At 39.3% G+C, this 25,263-nt stretch overlaps 1 protein-coding gene and 1 pseudogene across 1 annotated transcript in view; one reads left to right on the top strand and one right to left on the bottom strand.

Moving 5' to 3' along the window:
* ATP6V0D2 (ATPase H+ transporting V0 subunit d2) overlaps positions 1-19,926 on the top strand; it is a 48,209-nt gene extending 28,283 nt beyond the window's left edge. Inside the window, exons 3-8 of the mRNA XM_057736132.1 lie at positions 6,770-6,948; positions 8,174-8,253; positions 9,762-9,839; positions 16,352-16,528; positions 17,733-17,810; positions 19,192-19,926. Coding sequence (XP_057592115.1) covers positions 6,770-6,948; positions 8,174-8,253; positions 9,762-9,839; positions 16,352-16,528; positions 17,733-17,810; positions 19,192-19,353 — 754 coding nt within the window. The 3' untranslated portion in view covers positions 19,354-19,926. The remainder of the gene's footprint in view (positions 1-6,769; positions 6,949-8,173; positions 8,254-9,761; positions 9,840-16,351; positions 16,529-17,732; positions 17,811-19,191) is intronic.
* Positions 19,927-24,270: 4,344 nt separating this feature from the next.
* On the bottom strand, positions 24,271-24,544 carry LOC130854526 (cytochrome c oxidase assembly protein COX20, mitochondrial-like; annotated as a pseudogene).
* Positions 24,545-25,263: the final 719 nt, after the last annotated feature.

The raw sequence follows: 25,263 nt of genomic DNA, 5'->3' as shown, positions 1-25,263 counted from the left end.
TTCTCCAAGCTTCTGGATTTCAAGCTTCCAATTCTTCCCTCCACATCCTTTAAGATTAAGACTCCCCCAACTCCATTCTCTCCCTCACTTCTGGGACTCAAAATGCACAGCAGCAATGAGTCCCAGAAGGAGAGAAAAAAAGGGGAAAGGCTGAAAATATATTCAAAGAAACAATAACTAAAAATTTTCCAAGTTTGGCAAACGACATACACCTGCTGATTCAGGAAGCTGAGTGAACCCCAAACAAGAAGAAGCCAATGAAATCCAAGCCAAGACACATCATAGTCAAACTCCTGAAAGACAAAGATAAAAATGCCTGAAAGCTGTGACACTTGTAGGGGAAAAGCAATGTGAACAATGGTGGATTTTTCATTAGAAACCAGGGCGTTCAGAAGGAAAGGGTATAACATTTTTTAATGCTAAGAGGAAAAATGCCAACTCAGAATTCTGTATACAATGAATGTATCTTTCAAGAATAAAGGGCAACTCAAAACAGTCTCAGATGAATGAAAACTAAGAATTTGTGGCCCATAGACCTACCTTAAAATAATAAAAGAAGGAATCTGAAAAAAACAGGAAAAGAACAATAAAAAGCAGGAAGATATGTGTAAATACAATAGACTTGATTTTCTAAATTATATTTGACAGCTGAAGCAAAAATTAATACTTGTCTGATGTCCTTACTGTATGCAGAGGAAGCATTTAAGACAATTCTATTATAAATAGGGAAGGTAAGGAGATTTTAAAAGATGTAAGATTTATATATTTCACTAAAAGTTGTACAGCCACTCTGGAAAATAGTTTGGTAGTTTCTTGAAAAACTAAACATACCCTTACCATGCAACTCAAATTGCACTGGCATTTATCCCAGATAAATTAAAATTTATTTCCATGTAACAAATGATACACAAATATCCGTAACAGTTTTTATTTATAATAGCCAAAAACTGGGGGGAAAAACCCAAAACCAAATGCCCTCCATAGCTGAATGGTTAAACAAACAAGTATACACATACGGGAGAATACTACTCACCAATAAAGGCACAAATTATTTACATGCAACAACAACTTGTATGTCTTACAAGTATCTCAAGGGAATTAAGCTGAATTAAAATAGCCAATCTCAAAATGTCACATAATATACAATTCCTGTTAAATGTTATTCACAAAATGGCAAAATTATAGAAAGAACAGATTAGTATTTGCCAGAGGTTAGGAGATGGTGGGTGGGAAGAGAGGGGTGTGACTATGAAGGGGTAGCACATTGGAGATCTTTGGATGATACAATAGTTCTTTACCTTGAATGTGGTGGTGGTTACATAAATCTTCACATGGGATAAACCAACACAGAACTATGCACACACAGAGTACCAATTCAATTCTCTAGTTCTAATATTTTACTACAGCTATGTGTAAACTGGGTGAACAGTACTTAGGACCTCTCTGTATTATTTTTGCAACTTCCTGTCAATCTATAATTATTTCAAGATAAAAAGCTTTAAAAACTTATACCATGTTGTTGTGCCCACATAGTAGTAATAGTAATAATAACTCAAAAAAATTTCTTCTAAAATTTGAAGCCTGTGATCACAGGAAATGAAAAATTAGTATTCAATTATATGTACATAGAGTTTTAGAGAGGCATAAAAGACTTTTGATGTAAAGATATAAATGCTATATTAGGGTAAAATCTCATCAGAGAATTGGAATAGAAGTAACATTTCCAGGAAAAAAATGAGAATGTAATTTCCTTCTGTTTATGTATTTATAATTAAATAATAGCAGTGTCTTAGTGAGCTCAGGTTTCTGTAACAAGATGCCATAGACTGGGTGGCTTGAACAATAGGAATTTATTTCTCTTAGTTTTGGAGGCATGGAAGTCCAAAATCAGGGTGCCACCCAATTTGGTTCCTTGGTAAAGACTCTATTCCTCAGGTGTAGACACCTGCCTTCTCACTGTGTTCTCGTGTAGCACAGGGAGAGAGAGCAAGCTCTTCCATGTCTATTCCTATAAGGACACTAATCCCATCATGCAGACCCCACCCTCATGACCTCACTTGAAACTAATTAATAGCCCCAAAGGCCCATCTCCATAGGTCATCACATTGGGGGTTAGGGCTTCAACGTGAATTTTAGGGGCACAAATATCAGCCTATAGCAAGTGGGTATCCAGATACTTCACTGAATAATTTAATTTGACTGATTTAACAGTTTCACTTTAAATACTGACATTCACAATATACCAGAAATATCTTTGCAGTATTTAAACTTATAATAAAAGTTTTTACATATCAACTTAAAATAAATGCAGTAGTGCATAGCTTCAACATTGTTTTATGTTGTTCCAGGCCAACACTCTTCACACTTGCTGCCTGATCCCACCTGGGAGGTCACTCCCCTAGAAAGTCATTGTAGTTAATTGCCCTGATCCTTTGCCTTTAGCCCAGTCCTTGCCTCTGTTCCTGAACCAATCCAAGCTTGACACTTTTCTTGATAATTTCCCAGTTCTGCAGCTGCTTTATCACGTGTACGTTCTAATCAGTGACTTCTTTTGCTCTAATCCATCAATAAGATTCTATTTGAGATCTTATAAAAATTTATTGAAATCTCTGTTTTCCTCATGTCACTCTATGATGAATGTTTCCCTTTTCATATACCTTGAATATTAATATGGTTTGGGGAGGGTCAAATAGTGCATGTATATGCTCAGCCCAAAATCTGTCGAGAGGCCTAAAAGGATTTATAAAATCCTCTGGCTTTTGCCTGTGCCCACATCTTAGCAGCTGCATCTTCAGAAAGCACCTGACACCTTTCTTCTGAACTTAACTTCACCTGTGTTCTCAGAAGCCCTCTCTTTCTTTGTCTATCTCATGCCAAAGTGCTTAGGGAATGACGGTCATTTCTCAGCTGTTGCTAATGACATTTAAGTACTTAAAATTTTTATCCATAGAACAGTTCCTCTAACTCACCAAATTATGGCTCTGCATTATCTGACCATTTAGCAACTGTTATATTAGGCCAGAATGTGATAGTTATCATACAAGAAATGTAATTTAGTTAGCTGCAAGAGCCTTAAATAAGTTTGGGAGCAAAAGGAAAAAGGTCAGTGCTAAGTCCAAAAGGAAATGTTAAAATATCTTCTGGCTGAAGCTGCTTTATCTGAATCCAACATGGAGCTGGGGCTTTGGCTGTGGGGTCCCAACCCTGCACCTTTCCAGCGGTGTGACCTTGGACGAGGCATGGAACCTCTCAAAGCCTTAGTTTCTTATGTGTAAAGTGGTGGTGATGATGGTCCTTAGAGCACTGACTTGTGGGGAGGCTTGAATGGGAACATGTATGCAATGCAGTGTAATGCATGTAATGCCTGTCACATAGCAACAACCTCAAGAAGGATTGGCATTTAAAAAACGTATTATTTTTACAACCTAAAACTTTTGAAATAGAGTCATTTTACTCTTACAATTTTAGATGACTGCATGATTTTCACAGGTGCCAATATCAGAGTTACCGAAGAAAATATTTAGAAGGTGCTCTAAGTGAAGATGTTTGTCTAGACTATGAGTGGGAGGAAAATTAACGCAACTGGGTGGGCACTATTCTTGGCTCTGTTACTACTTATAAGCACAATTATTTAACACATGAGGAGTTTGAACTGAGTGAACATCCAGATGTCTTTAAACTGAAACATTCCTCAAGCAACACCAGCAGTGATTTCATTCCTAATCACCAGAGACATGGCCTTGGAGGTCTATCAAGATTGTAGTCTGGAGAGAGTAAGCTGTCTTCTGGGCATATGATCCCCCTGCCATCCCAAACAACTAATGATAATTGTATGCCTGGTGTCTCTGTGATAGGGATGAGGGAGGGGACAGGAAAGAGACCCCTCTCCCCTGCCATGGGTCAAATCCTGAGTTCTCACTTCATTTTCTGAACAAAAGTATGAGAACTGCTATTATTGCCCTGTCTTAGAAACAAGGCCACTTAAATGAATTGAAATAAAACAATTCAATCTCCATAGCCCTTGCTTTTTGCAATACAGGGCCTCTCTATTAACTTATATTAAAAAAAAAAGCGCTCCTTACACACGTGCACACATAACATGTGCACATCCCCACACACTCTGCACAGGCATAGGCTTGAGAGTCGCGCATGGGCTTAATTCTCACAGCACTGACTTTCGCTACCCCCATCAACTGTGGTCTAATAGTCCTCTGCGAATTGGGAATGTTGGCGGCTCGTATGTTTTTTACATTACAGGGGTGCTGTGGGGAACAATTAAATATCTGGAGTCTGCTAAGGATTGTTAAGTGCTGGCAATTCCCCTCTCAGGTAATAGCTTTTGAGCCATAAAGGGACACTTAAATAAGCACTTCCATTTTAATATCATTTTCAAGAGATGAAAAGGATTCTAAAATTCCATAATGTCTAAATTTGGTACTGCTGTTTGGGGGGGAGGGTGAAGAAACTTTATAATCATGTGCTTTTTATAAAGGGATAATTGCCTTCTAAATTTCTTTAGGTAAAATTTTTAGTGGGGTAAATTGCAGAAGCTCAGTTGCAATGAAGGAGACTTTTCTTGCTGGAAATGCATTCTTGCACAGGAAGTCAGTAACGCATACAGCTAGACTGCAGTGACAGTGCTTCTGAGTGACCAGGTTTATTTCCACCCAGTGAAAGGTGTTCTTTTCAAGCCTAACTTGTGTTGAGTCCTATCACTGTCAACCTTTGTCTCATCACTTGGCTGTCCCTTTCCTCTCTGAGCCGCCACCTCAGCCTCTTGGCTGCCTCTTTCCTCTCAGCTCTTCAACGTGTTCTCTCCTCTCCCATCTTAAAAAACAAACAAACAAAAAAACCCACAAACATTGCCTTCCACAAGCAAACTCCACTGAACATTTTTTCACACTAGTGCCAGATGACCTCTTAGTGGCTGCATCCTGAGAACACTTTGCTTCAATGCAGACATTGACTTTCTTGTGGCCGTTGACCTCTTCTTCCTAAAACTTCCTAGCATTCTCTCCCCTGGTTTTCTGCCTACCATCTGGTCATTCCTTCTCAGGTTCCATCAAGGTCCTTAAATGTTGGGGTTCCCCAGAGTTCTCAGGACAGAACTCTTGACATACATTCTAGAATGTGGTCTCAAGCATTCCGAAGACATCCGCTTCTACCTTTAAACTGCCCCACCCCCACCCCCTAAATGTCTCTGGTCCACAGCTCTCTTTTCAGAACTCAAACATCTAAGGCCTACTTGGCATCTCCTCCTGGGCATCTAAACTCATTCTGCCCAAAACATCTGCTCCCACTACAGCCTGCTTTTCCTCTAATGCTCTCATCTCAATAAATGGGTCCAGCTTCTAACTGTTAAGCCTAGAAACCTATATGTCATCCTTGACAACTAAACACAGCATAATCTGAGTGTTAAGAGAAAGGTTCCAGAAGCAGACTGTCTGAGTTTGATTCTCAGCTCTCTCATTTGTTAGCTGTGTCATTATGTGCGAGATTTTTACCTGTCTGGGCCTCTGGTTCCTCATCTGTAAAAGAGAGGTAATAATAGTACACATTATCATCACAGCGTGACTATCATGATTAAGTAAAAATACAAAATAACTTTTGTAAAGCACTTCACTATATAACCGTTGGTTTACCTCTTCTCCTGTTTTAATGCATGTTCTATCTACATAGATTATAATTCCCTCCTCTCCTTAAAAGCGTTCAGCATCTCCCATCGCCCTCAATTCAAATTCCTCATCTTGTCTTTCAGGACCCTGCACGTTCAGCCTGGGCCCCACCTCCAGTGCTCGGCCTCAGGCAAAAGAACATCCTTGTTCCTGGCCCTCTCATCTCTGGGACTTTTCACATGCTCTCCCTTCTGCTTGGAAGCAGTCTTTACCCCAATTCCCAGCCGCTTTTGCCTGGGCAACTCCTACTCATTCTGCAAGTTGCAGCCTGAATGTCACTCCCTAGGAAGTCTGATCCCAGACTACCCAGCTCTGAATCCCCACACTATCCTGTAATCTCCTTTATGCAGCCTGTATGCTACATTGCAATGGATCTCAATGGATCCTTTGTCTAGCACCTCCCTTAAGCTGTATTCTCTGTGAAGGAAGCCACTGCATCTCTCTTACTTCTCTATCCTGGGGAGAGCTTATACTGAAGAAAGAAATCACATAAAGTGTGAACCTATGGACTCTCGGAGTTCTGGGAGGGGAAAAAGCTCTTAGAAAGTTCATGTTCTGCTCTTATGGAGGAAAAGAATACAGAGTATTTTAATTTTTAATACATAAAACATTTTAATATTAAAATTAATAAATATTTTTATTTTTATTTTTAAATATTTAAAACTTCGAAACCTCAACAATGAGCTTCATCACAGATTTAAATAGTCAGTTTTTAAAGTAGAATGAAACACTTTAGGTCTGTGTTTCTCAGCTTTTTAAGTCCATTATGAGAAACCAAACAATTTTACACCCTCACTGTTCTCTGTTTTGCCCCAACATTTTACAGTTACTGTGTAGGGGTCATCTGCGTGGTTCCACCAGTCAGTTAGCATAACAGTAAATATGTTTTTCAAACTATGGTACCCTCTGAGAGTCAGATATTTTACCCCACCCACGTCTCTCAAACCCCATAGTTTAAAATAAAAGGAGATATAATTTCCTTAATGAGAGAGTATGTGCCTGAACTGTGTGTACTTTTTTTTTTTCAGTCCATGAGATGCTTCTTATTTTCATGCAATTGTTTTCCTAACGATTGAGCCTTCCTTCTACACCAGGTGCAGTTACATGATAGACAATGTGATTCTACTGATGAATGGTGCATTGCAAAAAAAAGCTGTGAAAGAAATTCTGGTGAAGTGCCACCCATTGGGCCGTTTCACAGAAATGGAAGCAGTCAACATTGCAGAGACACCTTCTGATCTCTTTAATGCTATTCTGGTTGAAACACCATTAGGTATGAATGCATAAATAATTGTACAGCTGCCTGTGTATGTTATCACAGTATTAGAAAATGCATTTTCAATTCACAGTTTTCTCCATGAATACAGTGTCACACTATACAGATCCCTAGGAGTGAAGGGGACATTAAAGAATCATCCAGTCCAACTCCCTTATGTTTCAGATCAAGACACATGAAGTATACTACCCCAGATCACATACAAACCATTTTTAGCTGAGAAGGAGCTAGGGCTCATCTCCCAACCTCCGAACCCTTGTAATTTGTTCCTGACCATAACAAATAAATGATAGAACTTTTAATTTTTCAAAAAATTAATTTTGTAGCTGGGTTTTATGTGTTTAGTTCCTTATCTTTTCATTTTAAATTTCTGTCTTAATAAGGCTGTGTATAAGAAACATTTGGTTTTAGGAAATTTAGGAATGCCATTTTTCTGAGATGCTCAGGAGTGTCTATCTAATGACCTGAAGCAATGATGAAATAAGTGTTAATTTCATCATAATTTAGCACTGACAATCATTGTAGTATTTAAAATACTAATGGGATAATTTTGTACAGTGACTGTCAGGAAACCTGGATTATAGCAATTCACTGTTGATCATTCATCAAAATAGTTTCTGTTTAAAATAAATTTTAAAAAGAAAAAAAAAATACATCATTATTAGGTGTCCAATGCTAAAGGAGCATAGCATGGCAGAAAGAATCTGAATCTGAGAGTAGACATCCGCCAGCAGGAAGCCAGGCTCTGCTCGCCCCCAAGCAGGTGACTTGAAACAATTCATTTTACCTCAGTTTCCTCATTTTAAAAATAATAATATCTTACTATAACAGAGTTTTGAAAATGAAATAAGACAGTTTTGACACAACTCAATGCTTGGCACATAGGTAAGGTTGCAAATGGTAAATATTACTATTATCTAAAGGCGAGTTGTGGAGGAAGGGGGGCTTCAAAAAGTAAGCCATAAAGTGAGAAGTTCAAGGTTGTTAGGATTAAATAAGTTCAAGTATTTGCAGTGTTTAGTGAGGGCTTGCACAGAGCAAATGCTTCCCAAGTAATCACTCCTCTTGTCACCGTCAGTGTTAGCCTCAATGAGTCTGTGGATTGCCACTCCACAGTGTCCTAGTGAGGGGTGAGCAGAGGATGGTGCATTTGGGAGGCGTTTTCTACAGTTTGTAATCGTGTTTTGATTAATTTATTTTGTACAATAATTTCTGCTTTCAGCTCCGTTCTTTGAAGACTGCATGTCTGAAAATACTCTAAACGAACTGAATATTGAAATACTGCGCAATAAACTATACAAGGTAACTGTTTCCCCAAAAAATTACATTCTTCTTTATTACCTAATACATCATAACCAGAGTTCTTTATTAAATGTACTTCCCTGTTAGCCAACTTCTGAATTATGAAGCTAGACATACTGGGAAGAAAGCTCTTTTACTCCTGGCCTGTCTTCGAGTTAAATACATACGTGTGTATGTCAACTTCTCCCAACCAGCAATATTCTTAAGAGGGTCCCATGTTTCTCTGTATCTTTAGCTCTTTACATGGTGCCTGCAACATAAAAGCTGTTGGTTGGATGGATGGATGGATGAATGGATGGATGGATGGATGGAACATAAAAGCTGTCGGATGGATGGATGGATGGATGGATGGATGGATGGATGGATGGAACATAAAAGCTGTCGGATGGATGGATGGATGGATGGATGGATGGATGGATGGATGGATGGTGGGTGGGTGGATGGATAGGTGAGTGGGATGAGCCATATTAATCCATTTCAGAAGAACAAGCATATATAGTGAACCTTGTGTTATGTAGTGTCCATCTTTGTCCTCGATCCTGTTACAGAGTTCCGGAATTTTACAGTTAACCTGTCCACACAGTTTTAATCTACTGACAGTGTACAGCACATCAAGATGACCAAGTTGTGGACATGACATTATAGACACCACTTTGTATAATCTGACCAGCTGTCTGTCTGGACTGTGCTGCCACCATTTGAGTAACTCTGTGTAATATATTTTCATATATATATATATACATGTATATATATACACTGTCATGCTGTATAGCTGGCTTCTTATGCTGAAACATGTGGGCCTCTCAAAAGCATTGCACTGCAGCAGTTTTCCTTTTTATAAAGAGACTTATGGGCTTAGAGGAGGCATCCCTGAGATATAGCTAACAGAAGTCACTGTTTTAAACATTTATAGGCATTAGCTCACTTAATCCACCCAGCAAAACTGTGTGCCATCCCCATTCCTCAGATGAGAAGACTGAGGCATGGAGAGGTAAATCTACTTGGCAGAAGTCAGTTAGCTAGTAAGTAACAGAGTTGGGATTCAAACACAGGCTGCCTGACTCTATAGCCTAGCCTCTGTCTTTCCAGTGTATCTTCCATGCTCAATGCCATCCCAAATGTGTCTCCTGAGCACTAGGAGAGATTAAATGCCAGCATAGGACCAAATCTAGACTTATTTGCTGAGCTCATAAAAGAGTTTGGCACTCTTATTAGAGTAGCAAGAATTAACCATGTGAAATAATCTAAGAGCTATGCAAAAAAGTGCTTGTTAAGTAATTATAAGCTATGATAAGTGCAATTTTGTTCTTTTATGGAGTTCCTTTTTTAGGCTGTGCAATGTGCTTCAAGGTGAAAGTTTGCACCAAATTTATCATAAAATATCTCCCTATGGGAGAAGTAATTCAATTTCCATTAAAGCGTTTAATAAGCCATGAAAAGCTGATCTAGAAATTTCCAAAAGGAAAATATATTCATTTTCTTGTTTTATGATCATTCTTCTTTTTAAGTCTTACATCGAGGCATTCTATAAATTCTGTAAGAATCATGGTGATGTCACAGCAGAAATTATGTGTCCCATTCTTGAGGTAAGAAAGAGTCCTTGAATTTTTTTATGTCAAGTAATGTGCTTACACACTTTTAATTTATATAATTGTACCAATTTTTTAAATCTTAGAAGTTCCTTTATGTTTTAACAGTATATTTTATTATATATATATCATTTGATGTCTTCAATTAAAAGCGGTATTTTCCTAGTTTTCTAGATAGAAGAGTTATTTTGGAATTAGAAAAGAATAATGTTCATAGAAGTTTGATCATGATTCACTCTGATGTAGTATGAAGAAAGTAGATTACAATAAGTTAAAAATTTAGTGTGGTTTGGACAACTGATGTTCTATAGGTACTCTTATAATAATCACCAACTTCCCTCCCAACATTGAGCAGCTGGGAACCCCCACAATTTGGCAACAAAGTCCACTGTGCGCATCATTCCTTCTATAAATCCTAAAATAAAGGCCACCCCAAGCAACCTTGCGCATCCCTGCTCTCAGCAGGAAGACTCTGTGGGTGGTGATTCACGGTTGGCATGACCACTTCATCCTCACAGTGTGTCAGGTGCCACCACCTCTTTAATTGACGTTATACTCTAATTCCTCTTTTTAATCACAGGTTTCGTCTGTGCCCAGAGGTCCTCTGGCTTGCAAATGTCAACCTGCACATGTATGGGAGACTAAGGCCACAGATCAGAAGGATCTGAGGGGAATTCTGGGCGTAGTTTGCACTGAGTGTTCTACATAGATGTCTCTTGCTGACTTTCTATTTCACTTGAATCTTAAAAAAAAAAAAAAAATTTAGGGAATTCCCTGGCAGTCTAATGGTGATTAGGACACTGCTCTTTCACAATCAAGAATGTGGGTTCAATCCCTGGTTGGGGAACTAAGATCCCATAAGCCTGCAGCCAAAAAACAAAAACAAAACAAACAAACAAACAAAAACCTTACTGGGCTTAGAAAGCACTTGCTTTGCCCTGTGAAACAAGTTCTGCCTAAAGAATATCTTTAATATCTTTAATCATTAGATTATCTGATATAGTAGCTTCATTGGTGGGTAGATATTTAGATAGTTCAGTGATTTCTGATTTCAAGAAAAGCCTGATAAGAACTACCCTTTGGGCAGGAAGAGAAAAAAACTGAAACAACTTCACCCACGTATATTTTAAACTAACGCTCTGAAGCTGTGCATTTGATAAAATTAGTTCCCCTCAAATATCTAATTTTTAACATTTTACAGTTAAAGATACTGTTGAAACTTTAAGGTCAAAGCAGTCCTTGAAGAACTCTTTGGAGAACTCCAAAAAATATTTTTTGTCTTTATCTATATTACACAGACAGTGGGCATCAATAAATAACATTTTTTTCATGGCATACTAATTGTCAGTACGTGAGCTAGTCTCTTCCAGGCATGCTGATCACATAACACAAGCAGCCTAGTGACCCTATGAAGCTCCTCCCTTTCTTTTCATAAACTGAACTACTAGCCACACTACAAAAAGCCACATTACCTATGGCTCAGAAGTATACTTTCTACATGGCATAATTCCTGTGGTTCAAAAATGGTTCATGTACTTTATACCTACAAAATATGTGGGAAAAGAGTTATGTTACAATTAATAACCTTCACACCTGCCAGAATGGCTATCATCAAAAGGAATACAGATAAAAAATGTTGGCAAGGATGTGGAGAAAAGGGAACTCTCCTACACTGTCGTTGGGAACGTAAATTGGTGCAGCCAACGTGGAAAATGCTATGGGGGTTTTTCAAAAAACCAAAAATAGAACTACCATATGACCCAGCAATTCCACTCCTGGGTATATATCCCCAAAAACAAAAATACTAATTTGAAAAGATACATGCACCCCAATGTACGTAGCAGCATTATTTACAACTGCCAAGGTATGGAAGCCACCTAAATGTCCATCAACAGATGAATGGGTAGAAAAGATGTGGTGTATATATATACAATGAAATACTATTTGGCCATAGAAAAGGATACAATTTTGCCATTTGCAGCAACATGAATGGACTTGGAGGGCATTATGCTAAGTGAAATAAGTCAGACAGAGAAAGACAAATACTGTATGATATCATTTATATGTGAAATCTAAAAAATACAACAAACCAGTGAATAAAACTAAAAAGCAGACTCACAGATGTAGAGAACAAACTAGTGGTTACCAGTGGGGAGAGGGAAGGGAGGAAGGGCAGTATAAGGGGAAAGGGGAAAAAGGGTTGTTATGAGAGTATGTGAAATGTGAAACTTGAAAATTATAAAGCACTACAGAATTTAAAGAACCTTTCATTCAATAAAAAAAGAAAAAATAATAACCTTACAGAGGTATACGATGGCATTTTTTTTGCCTTTTTTTTAAAGCTCTTTATTGGAATATAATTGCTTTACACTGTTGTGACAGTTTTTGCTGTACACCAAAGTGAATCAGCTGTATTTATACATATATCTCCATATGCCCTCCCTCCCATGACTCCCTCCCACCCTCCCTATCCCAGCCCTCTAAGTCATCACCCATCATCGAGTTGATCTCCCTATGTTATGCAGCAACTTCCCACTAGCTATCTATTTTATATTTGGTAGTGTATTTACGTCAGTACTACTCTCGCACTTCATCCCAGCTTCCCCTTCGCCACCCCCTGCCCCCCATGCCCTCACGTCCGTTCTCTGCATCTGCATCTTTATTCTTGCCCTGTCACTGGGTTCATCAGTACCATTTTTCTAGATTCCATATATATGAGTTAGCATACAGTGTTTGTTTTTCTCTTTCTGGCTTACTTCGCTATGTATGATAGTCTGTAGGTCTATCCACCTCATTACATATAGTTCAATTTCATTCCTTTTTTATGGCTTAGTAATATTCCATTGTATATATGTGCCACATCTTCTTTATGCTACAATGGCACTATTAATAGCTGACATTTATTATATACCAGATACTATCCTAAGTGCTTTGTGTACACAAATTCACTTGGACTTCAAAATAGCACAATGAGATTGGTAGCTTAGCACCTCTTTTTCAGAAGGGACAACTGAGGCACAGAGAAGGCTAGTAAGTTGCCTGATGTCAAACAGCTAGTAAGTGGTAATGTCAGGATTTGAACCCAGGTAGCCTGGTTCCAGTTCTTACATGTTTATCTACTATGTTAAATTACCTCTGCATTAAATTCACCTACACAGTTCTTTTGTATAAAGGAAAGTGCTAATTCTTAAGCAAGATCACGCTGCACGTGCTATAAAAATCAGAAAAAAATAAGAATTACGTCTTTGTAACCCTTGGTAGTGTAAAAAGGACAGCACAATATTAGAAGAACACATCATCAGGAAGATTCGGTCAAAATACTCATACTATATACCCTGTGTCCTCTTTGTCCCTTTCCTATACCCATGATACTGCCTTATTAGATCAGATTTTTTTCAAGCTGTGTTAAAAATAAAAATCCATTTAACTATCTTTATACTTTTATATAAAAATATCAGTTACACATGGCATGCAATTATACCATTTCTAATAATATGATCAGAAGAGGTTTGTCAGTTTTATATATATATATACCAGATCATGTAATTACTTCCCCTTTTATTTGTGCAACTGTAGAGCATTTAGAATTTCTAAAGTTCTTCCATATATATTCTCATTTGGTCTCAATTGACAGGAGACTTCAAAAAACTGAATGTAGTGGAAGAGGGCATTAACTTAGGCTTGTAGGTGAAAATGTGACCTAATTACAAGATTGTAGCTTCATATTTAAAAGAAGAAATTGACTTATGTTCCAGGCAATGTGCTGCCGTGTTTGTCTCTTATTCCTGCTCTTCTGACAGTCTGTAAGGTTAACGAAGCAGTGAAAAACAAGCACCGCATAAGTTTGTTTCATCTCCCTTGGTCAGTGCACATGCTAATAAGGCTGGGTTTGGTCCCCGTTCACTTCACTCTCTTCCACTGCCATTGACACCTCTATCCGCTACTCCCACCAGGGAGCCCTTCCTCCTGTAAGGAACTGGCAAGAATTTTTGACCTGATCAAGCCCAACTCCATCATGAGCAATGGATAATGGTTTTGAATACATCCATGGTGCATGGTAATCTTTTGCAACAACAACAAAAAATAAGTTATGGTTTTAAAATGCATGAGCCTTTGAAGGGAAGAGTGAACAGAAATACCTCTGATATACTCTGTACCACACAGGCTGGCTGCCCTCTGAAAATGATACAAGGGCTTACAGGAAACTAGGAACACCCCATCTACTCTCCGCTATAATCAGATGCCATGGCAAACTGTCTGCTTAGGGATGGTCAAAGACAGGATAGCCCCTTCACAATTCAGAAATTATAGTTCTTTTCACTAAGAGAATACACACACACACACACACACACACAGAGCCTTTCGGCTAGAAGAAAGTAGCAAAGTAGATAGACAGTTATAATAAAAGGGAAATTAAAGTATGATAAGGAGTCAAAAGAAATCATATCCAATTAGAGAGGAAAGAGAAGGGCTTCTTGTGAAAAAGATTTCATTTGGTGGAACCCTCAAGATGCAGATTTCGGCCTGGAGAGTTATGCAACAGAGTATGTGCTCTGTAGGCAAAGGAAACAAGTATTAACAAGGACAGGAAGTTGGAAAGTGTGTGGCATGTTCAGATAACCAGCCACATCAAAGTCCTCTCTTCTTGGTGTGACTTGTGAAGCCTCTCCTGTTCCCTCACCAGCTACCTGTCCATCCTGCCTCTCCAGCTGCTTCCCCAGGGTTTGAGCTGTGACCATTCCTCCAAAATGTCAAGCTCTATATAGAGCTTCTTGCTCTGCCTTGCATGCCTGCAGTGCTGCCTACCCAGCCCTATTTCTCTCATTATTCTAACATTTTAGAACTAGAAAGGACCTTGAAGATGATCTGGGACAATTAACTCCACTGTTGCTCCTCCTACCCTATTTGATATTTCTTATTGCCATGAAATCTCCCTCTTGCATTTCTTCTCTTATCCCTGGAAGGTCTAAAATTACAGACAGGACTGGTTACATTCAGTAGCCAGAGGCAGCTGCCTTTGCTTCCCAATGAGGCTGCTCCTCGTTTCTGATGCGCCCATCATTTCCATGAGAGCAATCAAAAGGATCAGAAGGAACCAACTCTCGCTCTACTGATAGGAAACACCTGTTCTAACAGAAGAGTTCCAGTAAAATCTATTGCAAGTCTGGATTTGTTATTGGTTAATTAGTCAAAAATAATATTGTAGAGCAATTCATTTCAGCTTTCCTGTGCATGTGAACACGCTTGGAATCTTGTTAAAATGCAGATTCTGGTTCACTAGGTCTGGACTACAGTCTAAGATTCTGAACTTCTAACAAGCTTCCAGGTGATGTCAAAGCTACTAATCCTTGAAACACACCTTGGGTAGCAACATTGTAGAGAATGTTAGAGAATTTTTAAAGTAATAGAACCATGGACCATTTTATTGGATTTAGTAAACAGTTCAGATCTGCCTGTGTCAGGCACTGGATATTCAAAAATGAACAGTGAACAAGAAAGACATGATCCCTCAAAGATTTTAGAGTGTAGTGGGGTGAAAGACACATGCACATATTTTAAAATAACGTGGTAAGTGCCGGTTGCTTTGGGTGGATGGAGAAGGCCTTCTTAGCCCAAGGACATCATGGCAAACTTCTATGGTGGGCAGAGGAGGTGCCCATGGAGGAAAAGACTGAGATGAAATGGTTAGAGTAGATAGAAGGAAAACTAAGAGGAGTCCAAAGGAATAGAAGGCAATTTCAAGAAGGACTCCGTGGTTAGATGAGACAGAGAGGCCTGACGTGGGGCTGGGAGCTCAGGTGCCTAGTGGGTGCTCAGCACAGAGAAGACAGGCTGGGAGAGTATGTGACCCACCTGAGAGATCGTGTAGCCAAATCCCACCATTTACAAATAAGGAAACTGAGGCCCTGAGAAGACAATCACTTGTCCTGAGCCCTGTAATCCTTATCTACAGACTTAGATTTATTGATATCTAACCTAGGACTTTAAAGAAGAATACCAAAACCAGGAAAGTACAAACAAATAGTAATTAGCACAGTTTCATTATGTAAAAAAGTCATACTGACGTCAACAACCAGAAAGGTATGTTAACACGTATGACAGGGCACTTTCATTCTAAACACTCTGCCAAGCCCTTCTATTTACATTATCTTGTTCTATCTCTGAATCGACCCCAGCAAGTATGTTTTATTCCAATTTTTATGGAAGAGACATTTGAGACTCTAGTAGCCTACGTGAGAGAGACACGTGAGTCACAACAGAGAGCCTGGAAACTGAAGTTTAGTGGGATGTCCTGGGCTCCTGAGCTGTCATCACTGCTGTGTGACCCTTCTCTGGCAAGCAGAGTTACTCCATTACAGGAAGAGACTACGGGAACATTAATAACATATGTCAGTTTTATAATTAGACATAGATCGGGAAAGGAAAGCAAATCATTTTGGAAATGAATTTGTCTAGAGCACTTAGTAAGGTGGTTCGATTTCATGGATTTTTATGCCTTGCAAATTCAGTTTGAGGCGGACAGACGTGCCTTTATCATCACTCTTAACTCCTTTGGCACCGAGTTGAGCAAAGAGGACCGGGAGACCCTCTACCCGACCTGTGGCAAGCTCTACCCCGAGGGGCTGCGCCTCCTGGCCCAAGCAGAGGACTTTGAGCAGATGAAGAGAGTAGCGGACCATTACGGAGTATGTGCTTATCCCTCATCCCCGAAACGCCTTGCATAATTTTGTCACATGTACTTTAGAAGTCCACATATCACATTCACATTTCTTAGCTAAAGCAGTTGTAATGTTTGTAGAATTGAAAACAGTGTCTCTTGCCATAATGTCTCTCCCAAAGAAATACATCGCGCTTCTAACGCAAGCTAGTGGTGTTTTTTAAGGTTCCTGCCAAGCAAGTAGTTGTTTAAGTCTCCAAGGAATGGTCATTTGAGCCCTTTATTTTTTGAAAGTGCTTGATAAAGCAAGTTCCCCAAGGGACGGGTGCAGTGTTCTGGAAATGTGAGCTCATGTCAGAGTTATGTAAAAGAGCCTGACCCAGCCGTCCTTTCAAGTGCCCATTGGGCAAACAGTGTTAGGTACAGAATGTCTACTTGAAGGACAGGGGAAAATGTGGACATGCTGTTTATACCACTCCCTTTGCTGAGTGGCCAGGATCCAGGAAAGGAAAGAGGGCTGCTATGTCCTCTCCCACTCCAGCACCCAGTTGCTCTTGGAAAACCTGAAGCTTCTCAGCTCAAGGTTATAACTTCGTGCCCTCATACTGTTCCTTCTGACCTGCAAACAGTAACATACCCTCCAGGTAGCTTTTCCAGAACTTGAATGACACCCCTCTTAATCTTTGCCTGTGGATTTCCAAAGCCCTCCAGCAAAGATAAGCCAGCAAACAATGCATGAACCTTTGTAACATCTCTTGTGTCACTGTAAGAGGCTCTTTAGCATAATATTAAAATTTGAGCTTCTCCCCCATTTCCACCCCTTCCTCATTTGAAATTCCATGCAAATTTTTTCAGTTGTCATCTCAAAGAACCCATGAAGCCATACTGATTAAACCATAAGTACTCATTTAGCTTCTATAATGTGTCTAACTAGCCTAAGAATCAAATGTGGAAATTAGCTCAAACAGTGTACACTGGGAGTAGAGCCGCTTTTGCCTCTTGCCTTGTAGGCCCGATAAAGCCAACAGGATGGAATTCCATCCATACTCTCGTTGTTTGGATTTTTCAGTATTTCCTTAAGAGGCCAAAGATCCTACAAAAAAACATCCAGGCCTTCTGGATAGATTTTCTAAAATAAATGCCCAATTTCTATGTTGCTAGAAAAATAGTTTTTATATTACTAAAAAATGAAAATTTGTTTAAAAAAACAACTTCTTGTCTTTGTTTTCCAGGTATACAAGCCCTTGTTTGAGGCTGTAGGTGATAGCAGTGGGGGAAAGACATTGGAGGATGTGTTTTATGAGCGTGAGGTATGATGTGAAAGGAGATGCTGCTAGCTTTTAAACTCTTTTTCTCATGCTCTGGGTTTTAGTATTTTTTTTTAACTTGGATTTTCTTTTTACAGTTGATCAGGCCAATTAATTAGGCATATTTGTCGTTTGAATGGATATTAGTATCTCTGCCTGGGAGAGTCAAGGCCCTGTGATTCACATATGATGGCTTCTTGCGGGATTGTCATATCCAGATGGATGTGCACAGAGTGAAGCTCTGGCAGTAAGGCAGTCATTCTGTAATTAACTAGGGAAACAAAGCTAGGATGTTCTCATGATCACATATTGACTGTCCCCGTGGGTCACACTGTTAAGTGCATCCCACTGTAACCTAGCCCTTATTCAAGAAGGATTTATCACTCCTGTGCACAGTTATAACACTTAGGAATTATTTGCATGGAAATCCATCCAGTCTAGATTCTCTTTCCCTGAAAAGGCTGAAGAGTACTTTAATCCATTTATAGCCAAATCCTGGGCTACTGAAATGTGCAACAAGAGGACTTTGGGGGAGGGTAGCCTGATAGGTCCTCCAAACCTGGAAAATTTTTTTCTAGTGTACTTTATTCATTTCCCTAAAACCACTGGTCCTTCCATCTCAGTCTGATTGGAACTAACAGAGAACACTGAAATTTACCCACACTTTAAGGTTAGACTGGCTTGAGAAAGTAGTATGGGGGTCTTCCTGTAAGTCCTAGTCTAGACATTGTCAATGATTCTTTAGAAAGACGTGAAAACAATGCAGGTTATCCCATATATTAGGGATGTTTTAAAATTCCACACTATTGCACTTATACTGAAAAGATGGCTGTTAAAGGAGCTGCCCTTGGCAGGAAAAACTTGTGCTTGTTTCTGAGAGCAGGGGGCCTCCCCTTCCTGACTGCTTTGCTTAAGGTTTTTAAAACTGTGTGAGGGACGCAGTACCCCTTCTCCTTTTTTCTAAATGGTAAAGAATAAAGGAATTGTTCCATTTCAGACTGTACCCCAGTTTAAAAAAATTTTTTTGAAAATTTTCTTGTACTGATCTGTCTTCTGCAGAAATAAAACAATTCAGCTGTATGTCAGATTTTTGCAGAGCGTCCTAAGAAAACTCATAATATCACCTGGTGCAAATTCCAGAGGCCAGTGGCATTACCGTGAAAGGGAGTTCAGTAGCCTAAAACTGCTTTAAAATTTTAAAAGTTGTGACCAAGGAAAATTTCCTAGTGCTTCCCTTTCTTTGACCCATTTTGGAAATTGTCTATTTAAATACAGATAAGCACTGCACAAGCACAAGCCAGTCTTGTAGCTTAATATTATTTCATTAACGTAGTATGTTCCAGAGAGGTTGATGGTCCATGTTTTCTTTTTTTTCCTTCCTCAGGTACAGATGAACGTGCTGGCATTCAACAGGCAATTCCATTATGGGGTGTTTTATGCATACACCAAGCTGAAGGAACAAGAAATGAGAAATGTCGTGTGGATAGCCGAATGCATTTCACAAAGACACCGAACTAAAATTAACAGTTACATTCCAATCTTATAACCCAGCGAGGGGCCTCAAATGCAGAAAATCATAAATGTTAAGAAGTTAGAGAAATAGAAGGAGTTGTGTTATCTAGATCACACACAAATTAGCCACACTGCACTTCATGAATTGCAGACCCACTGGAAACACAGCAAACCAACCCTGAAACGAAACATTTCTTTTTCTTCCAGGAACCTTAAATCTTGTTTCCACGTTATGTCTCATTCTTCACTGGGCCTTAGACATTACTTTTAATTAACCCTCGGGTACTTTTCCTATTCTTGTTTTGTTCTTTTAAAAATCAAGTCTATTAAAAGTGTTTTGCTTTTGCACGATTCTCCATAGGCCCAAATACTGAGTGTCTGCTTTACTTTTTAAGCGTCCATTCCTTCCCTAGGTCCACAAAAATCCAGAGCTGTATGTAGCTGACATGGACCACGTAAGGTGGAACGTGTGGTAGGCTTGGAAAAGCTACACAATTCCATATCATATTCCGTAGATGCAAGTAGTGTTAAATTTGTTCTTAAGGCTACCATTTATCACTTATTTTCTCACAACTTTCTTTAAATAAAAGGTATACCTCTCTTTCTTGCAGTTACTTTATACTTTGCCTGAGAGGAAAATAATGCCATTAGTTGCATTTTATTCATTCAGAAGCATCAGTCAGGTGCAGTTTACAGGAAATGGATTCTCTGTAAAACTTCAGTAGAACTAGTGCAGAGAGCTATGCAGCAAAAGAAAAGGCAACAAACACCACTGGAGTGCTTTCTTTAAAAATTAATTCCTAGATAGGAAATCTGTATATGCTAAAAATTAAACATATATACTTATTTGAAAGTTCTTCAAGTGAGAATATTTACAGAGAATATACATAGAGTAGTATCTAGAATTAGGCACAAAGACCAAGAAGTAAATCAGATTTTCTGCAGAATTCCAACTTTTTTTGTAGAATACTTTCATAATTTTAGTGATAGGAATTTTTGACCATAAGGAAAAACAGCGGCTCATACAGCCAGAAGGAAAACCAAGTGCCTATTAGCCTCTCATCTGTGCGGGAGGCCTAGGCCACACCCCAGTTCTGATGGCACCGAGGCCAGAGCCGTGTGCAGGGCTCTGGTGCAGGTCCATCAGCTGGACCCAGAGAACCGGCTTCCCATGTGTGGCCTCTGGTCTGAAAAGCATCCTCCCTGACTTGTTCCTGCCCCTGCATGCGGCTGCTGTCTTTCACTCTGAGGCCTGGATGCCAGAAGACACCTATATTTTACATTTTCCCCTATGGTGTCTATTGTAGGGAGGAAGTGGGGGTAAGACTCTGGGCTGCTTTAAGGGTTGAGAGCAAAGATGCTGATAGGAAAGAGGCAGCTCTGAGAAATCTGATGATTCTCAGACTAAGCCCTTCCCACCCACCTCTGCATGATATATGCTCAGGAGCCCTTCATGTGCCTAACGGGGCCACAGGCTGAGGTTACCTCTCTCATTCCCTCTGTGTAAGGAATGAAGCCGCCAATCTACCAAACTCCTTCCCTAGGCACCAAGTCTAACCATTGTGTGAATAGAGAGGCATTTCCTGTAACCTCATGATGCAAATAATGTAGAATGTGCCCCTGTTAGAGAGGGAGATACACACTCTGCAATTTGAAGAACTTGCCTTGAACTTACAGCTTTTAAGTGTTGCTGGGATCCAACTTCTCTGTCATACCTCAGGGAACCAGTCCACACTGGAAAAGATGGACCTTTGAAAAACATTACATGTGCTAGAAAATGAGGCCAACAAATTAGATACACAGAGCAACGTAGAAAACAGAGGCCAAAACATTTCTTTTTCTAAGTGACCGAAGCCAAGGCTCTACACCATCCTTTTCCCACCCTTCTCCCAGCAGTATTTCATCAGTCTCTCAGAGTTCCACCTCTGCAATTTGCTGCTGTTTGCCTCCGCACGTTGTATTCCGGTGAATTCTATACTCAAAATTGCGGTCAGTCTGCAGCAAATCCTGCTGGTGCAGACTTCTGGCCACGCCCACCCCTTCATTCCCACTTCCTTTACCGTCCTTCTCAAGGGTTCGAAAGTTATCAGTCTCCCCATGGGCAGGAATCCATTAAATCTCTAAGAAAGTTTTGCAATCAGGAGAAATTGCGGTGCTAGGATTCAAAATTAGCAATTGCAGTTCTCAGGATATTTGGAGAGTATGAGAAAAAAATGCAGTTCTTTTATTTGTAGCTATACTTTAGGAATGCTGAGAGCAAATTGAAATGCCCATTCTGAATCTGGGTGAGTTTGGACTAAGGCTAACTTGCTGGATAGTGGAGGAGTTGAGTTAACCCTTCCCCACAGTATGGCAGCAAGGTAAGAAGACACTGAGGAAAGTATATAAGTGTAGAATGAAGAAATCCATCATCACTTGGTGATGATCAGTTTGGAGGGGTTTCATTAATAGTAACTTTTAGCTTACCACTTGAAAAATGCTGTTAATGTCAGATCCCGCAGGTAAGACCTAGATGAGAAGTATACAATTGCAGTGTCACCCTGTTTTGTCTTAGTTTCAGAAGCAGACAAAATTCTCCTTGTTGTTTGATTCATTTCAGTCATCTCTAAGTCATTTTTTCTTCCCATCTGCAAATGGATGCATTCATACTAATATGTGTGGAATAGAATTGCTAAGGAACATATGTGACATTATCAGGCCATATCATTCTTAGTGATTTCATCCCTTATGCCTCACAAGAGCTGATGTTAGGAGTTTTGATGTCATTTTGGATTGCTGTGTAGTCACAAAATCTATACGCTTTGTAAATAGGAAAATAGGATGCAGAAGCTATGATAAAGGCCAAACCACCTGCCCTGAGCAACTTCCCATTCTCTTTTTCCTCTTTTACGTCTTCATTATTCTGTCTTGCCTCCCATCAGTTACTCTTCCACCCTCCTCTTGCTTTCTCCTCAGTCACTTCGTGCTGCAGTTTTTGGCTTCCACCAGCAAGTTGATCACTAATTGAAATCCAGCTGGTCAGAGCACTGCTCAATGTGGACAATATCCGGCTGCTTATGCAAGGGAAGGAAAGTTGGAATTCTCTTTGGAAAGAAAAGAGAATACATTAAAAGATACGTGTACAAACTAGTGTCAATATACTAGAAAGGAATTTTCCCTAGAGAATTATCACTCTGACCAGATCCACAAAACGTCATTTAAAGACTGGGATCGTTGACAAGCTGTGAAAGTATATCAGTAGCTCTATGCAGACTTCTGATATGCCTGGGAATGTTGTTAACATTCCAGCCAGTGTGGGTCTCTTATTGACAAAGTCGGAAACAAGTTTTTAAAATAAATAAATAAATAAATAAATAAGAAAATATTAGGTCTCCATATCAGGTAGCAAGAATGAGACTCCCAATCAATAGCAAGGGCTCTCATTAAGACTGGTTGCAGTGGCTTTACATGTCTGCACATTCTTTAAAACTCCACCAGCAAGAGATGGGGCCTTTGTCCCTCTTCCTTGAATGCGAACTGGCCTTAGTGACTTACTCATAACCACCAAAATCCAGAAGAGCAGTGTTGTATGACTTCCAAGGCAATGCAATTTCCTTTGCTTACTGGATTTTGGAGTCCTGAGTGACCATGTAAGTAGTCCAGCTTCCCTGAGCCTCCCTTACTTTGAGGAAGCCAAGCCACATAGAGAGGCCAAGTTTAGATACTCAGACCACATGGAGAGGCCAAGTATAGACAAATATGACAGTCCCAGTTGGGCTCCAAAAAATAGTATCAACTAGCAGCCATATCTGGCCATATCAAGTCAGATACTATAGCCCAAGACCACAACTGAATGAGAAATCTCAGGGGAGAGATATCTAGACAAGTCCTTCCTAAGTTACTGATCCATGGAATCCTTGAGCGTAATAAAAGAGCTGTTTCAAACCACTAAGTTTGGGGTACTTTTATGCAGTAGTACAAATGGGACAACGGTGCTTAGCAGTCATCCACTGAACGTGTCCTACAGGTTTTTGTGTCTACTCTGAAGTCCTTTCTAAGGCCTGCTTAGGTCTTCTGCTCTCCAGTCATCTTTGCAGGTGTTCAGGGCAGGTATGGTTTTCTGCACATGTCACCTACAAATGAGTCTTGACTCTGGCCTGGAGGGACTACCTCCTCTATGCCATTTAGAGACAGAGTGTCATCCCCAGGTCCAGATATGAACAAGCAACTCCAGGTGACAATGTAGCATCTTGCTTTCCCATAAGATTTGGTAGCATTAGGTTAGTGACCCTGGATCTAGCTCTTCAGAGGCGAAAGTCATTATTACCTTTGTTGTTTTTTGAACAAACATCAGTTTTAGATTTTAAATAATTTATACATTCTTCTTTTGTAGGATTTAAAAAATTGAAACAGTTCATTCTCTATTTAACTGTTAATGCTGAGATACATATTTCATTATGTAAGATGTTCACCATTTTTAAATTTTTACTTTGTTTCAGTTTGGGTTTTATTTTTAATTTTATGGTTTTTATTTAAATATGAGTGAAATAGTAATATATTATTTTATTTCTACAACACCAGAAATTTTTTTTAATTAAAAGATTTTCAGTTTTTTCAGCTTTCTTGATGTGTAATTGACAAATAAAATTGTAGGATATTTAAAGTGTACAATATGATGATTTGACATACATAGATATAGACATTGTGAAAGGATTGCCCTCATCAAATTAACACCTTTTTTCTTTTTTTTTTTACAACTTACACATGCTTTATTTACTTGATTGAAAGCTGCCTTATGGTACATAAAATGCTATCTGTAGTTGATCTCAGCTTTGTTCACACTGAAGGTGAGTTGTATCTGGGTTTCCTATGCTCAGGACTGCTCAGTTGCTGCTGCTGTCACCATTGGTTTGTTTTCTTTCAGGATAAACGTGGGTACTTTCATATAAAATCTTGTTTTTAATTCCTTCCCTAGTAAGTCTTTCCTGGATTCTTAGCTTTGCATAATTATACCTACAATGGAACCAGCATCCTAAAGTCACCAAGATAAATCCTCCTACTCCAACATCACATGATCTTCTAATTCTACTAGTTAACAAAAAGTGTCCAAGGCCAGCCACAACAGATCCTAACGAACCATATAATATTGAATCTCGTGCACAGGGAATGTTTTCAACATCTAAAATTCCTAGGAGCTTAAAGGCCTTCCCCTTCCCTGGCTCCCTGTGTTCCGGCACAGCCACCATGGGGACAGTAGGCACCTCTCAACACTTTTTTTCTTAAGTGTGCGAAAACTTCTACTCTCTTAGGAAACTTCAATTATACAATACAACTATATCCACCATGTAATATATTAGTTTCTAACACCGTATTCATCTTATAACTGAAGGTTTGTACCTTTTTACCAGCTTCTCCCTATTTGTATCACTCCCTGCCCCCAGTATTAAATTTTCTACTCTCTGCTTCTATGAGATTGATAGTTTTTTTAGACTCCAAATGTAAATGAAAATTAAAAGGAGAGCTAACATTTTAGTGATCTTCATGATTATATTTTTTAAATTCAACAATATATTTCTTAATATATGTGGATACATGGAAGGGTGGGTGACCATCAAGCCCAGCTCCCAGTGTCCAGATCACATGGTTGTGTGCAAGGATTCACCCTGGTGGTATGATGAGTGCTTTATACTGAATAAAACTTTTAGAACCTGAAAGGCTTTTCAGTAGAAAGATCAGAGGAAAGTTATGCAAGATCCACACGTACAAAAAAACATAAATCATATCATAAGGAATTAGCAGTTCACTGTTCTACTGTTCCCTTTGCTGGAGGCAATTCTGTGAAATACCAGGATTATCTGAGCCACTGAATTTAACATGAGTTGTCAACAGTGGCTTTAATCATTTGGGTTCAAATAACCCTTTAAGAATCTGACAAATACTGGATACCTTCCTTTAGAATAATAGA

The sequence above is a fragment of the Hippopotamus amphibius genome, chromosome 5, assembly GCF_030028045.1.
Source record: "Hippopotamus amphibius kiboko isolate mHipAmp2 chromosome 5, mHipAmp2.hap2, whole genome shotgun sequence".
NCBI classification, from domain to species: domain Eukaryota; kingdom Metazoa; phylum Chordata; class Mammalia; order Artiodactyla; family Hippopotamidae; genus Hippopotamus; species Hippopotamus amphibius.
Note: the sequence above shows the minus strand (reverse complement) of the source record. Positions and strands in the feature narration are given on the sequence as shown.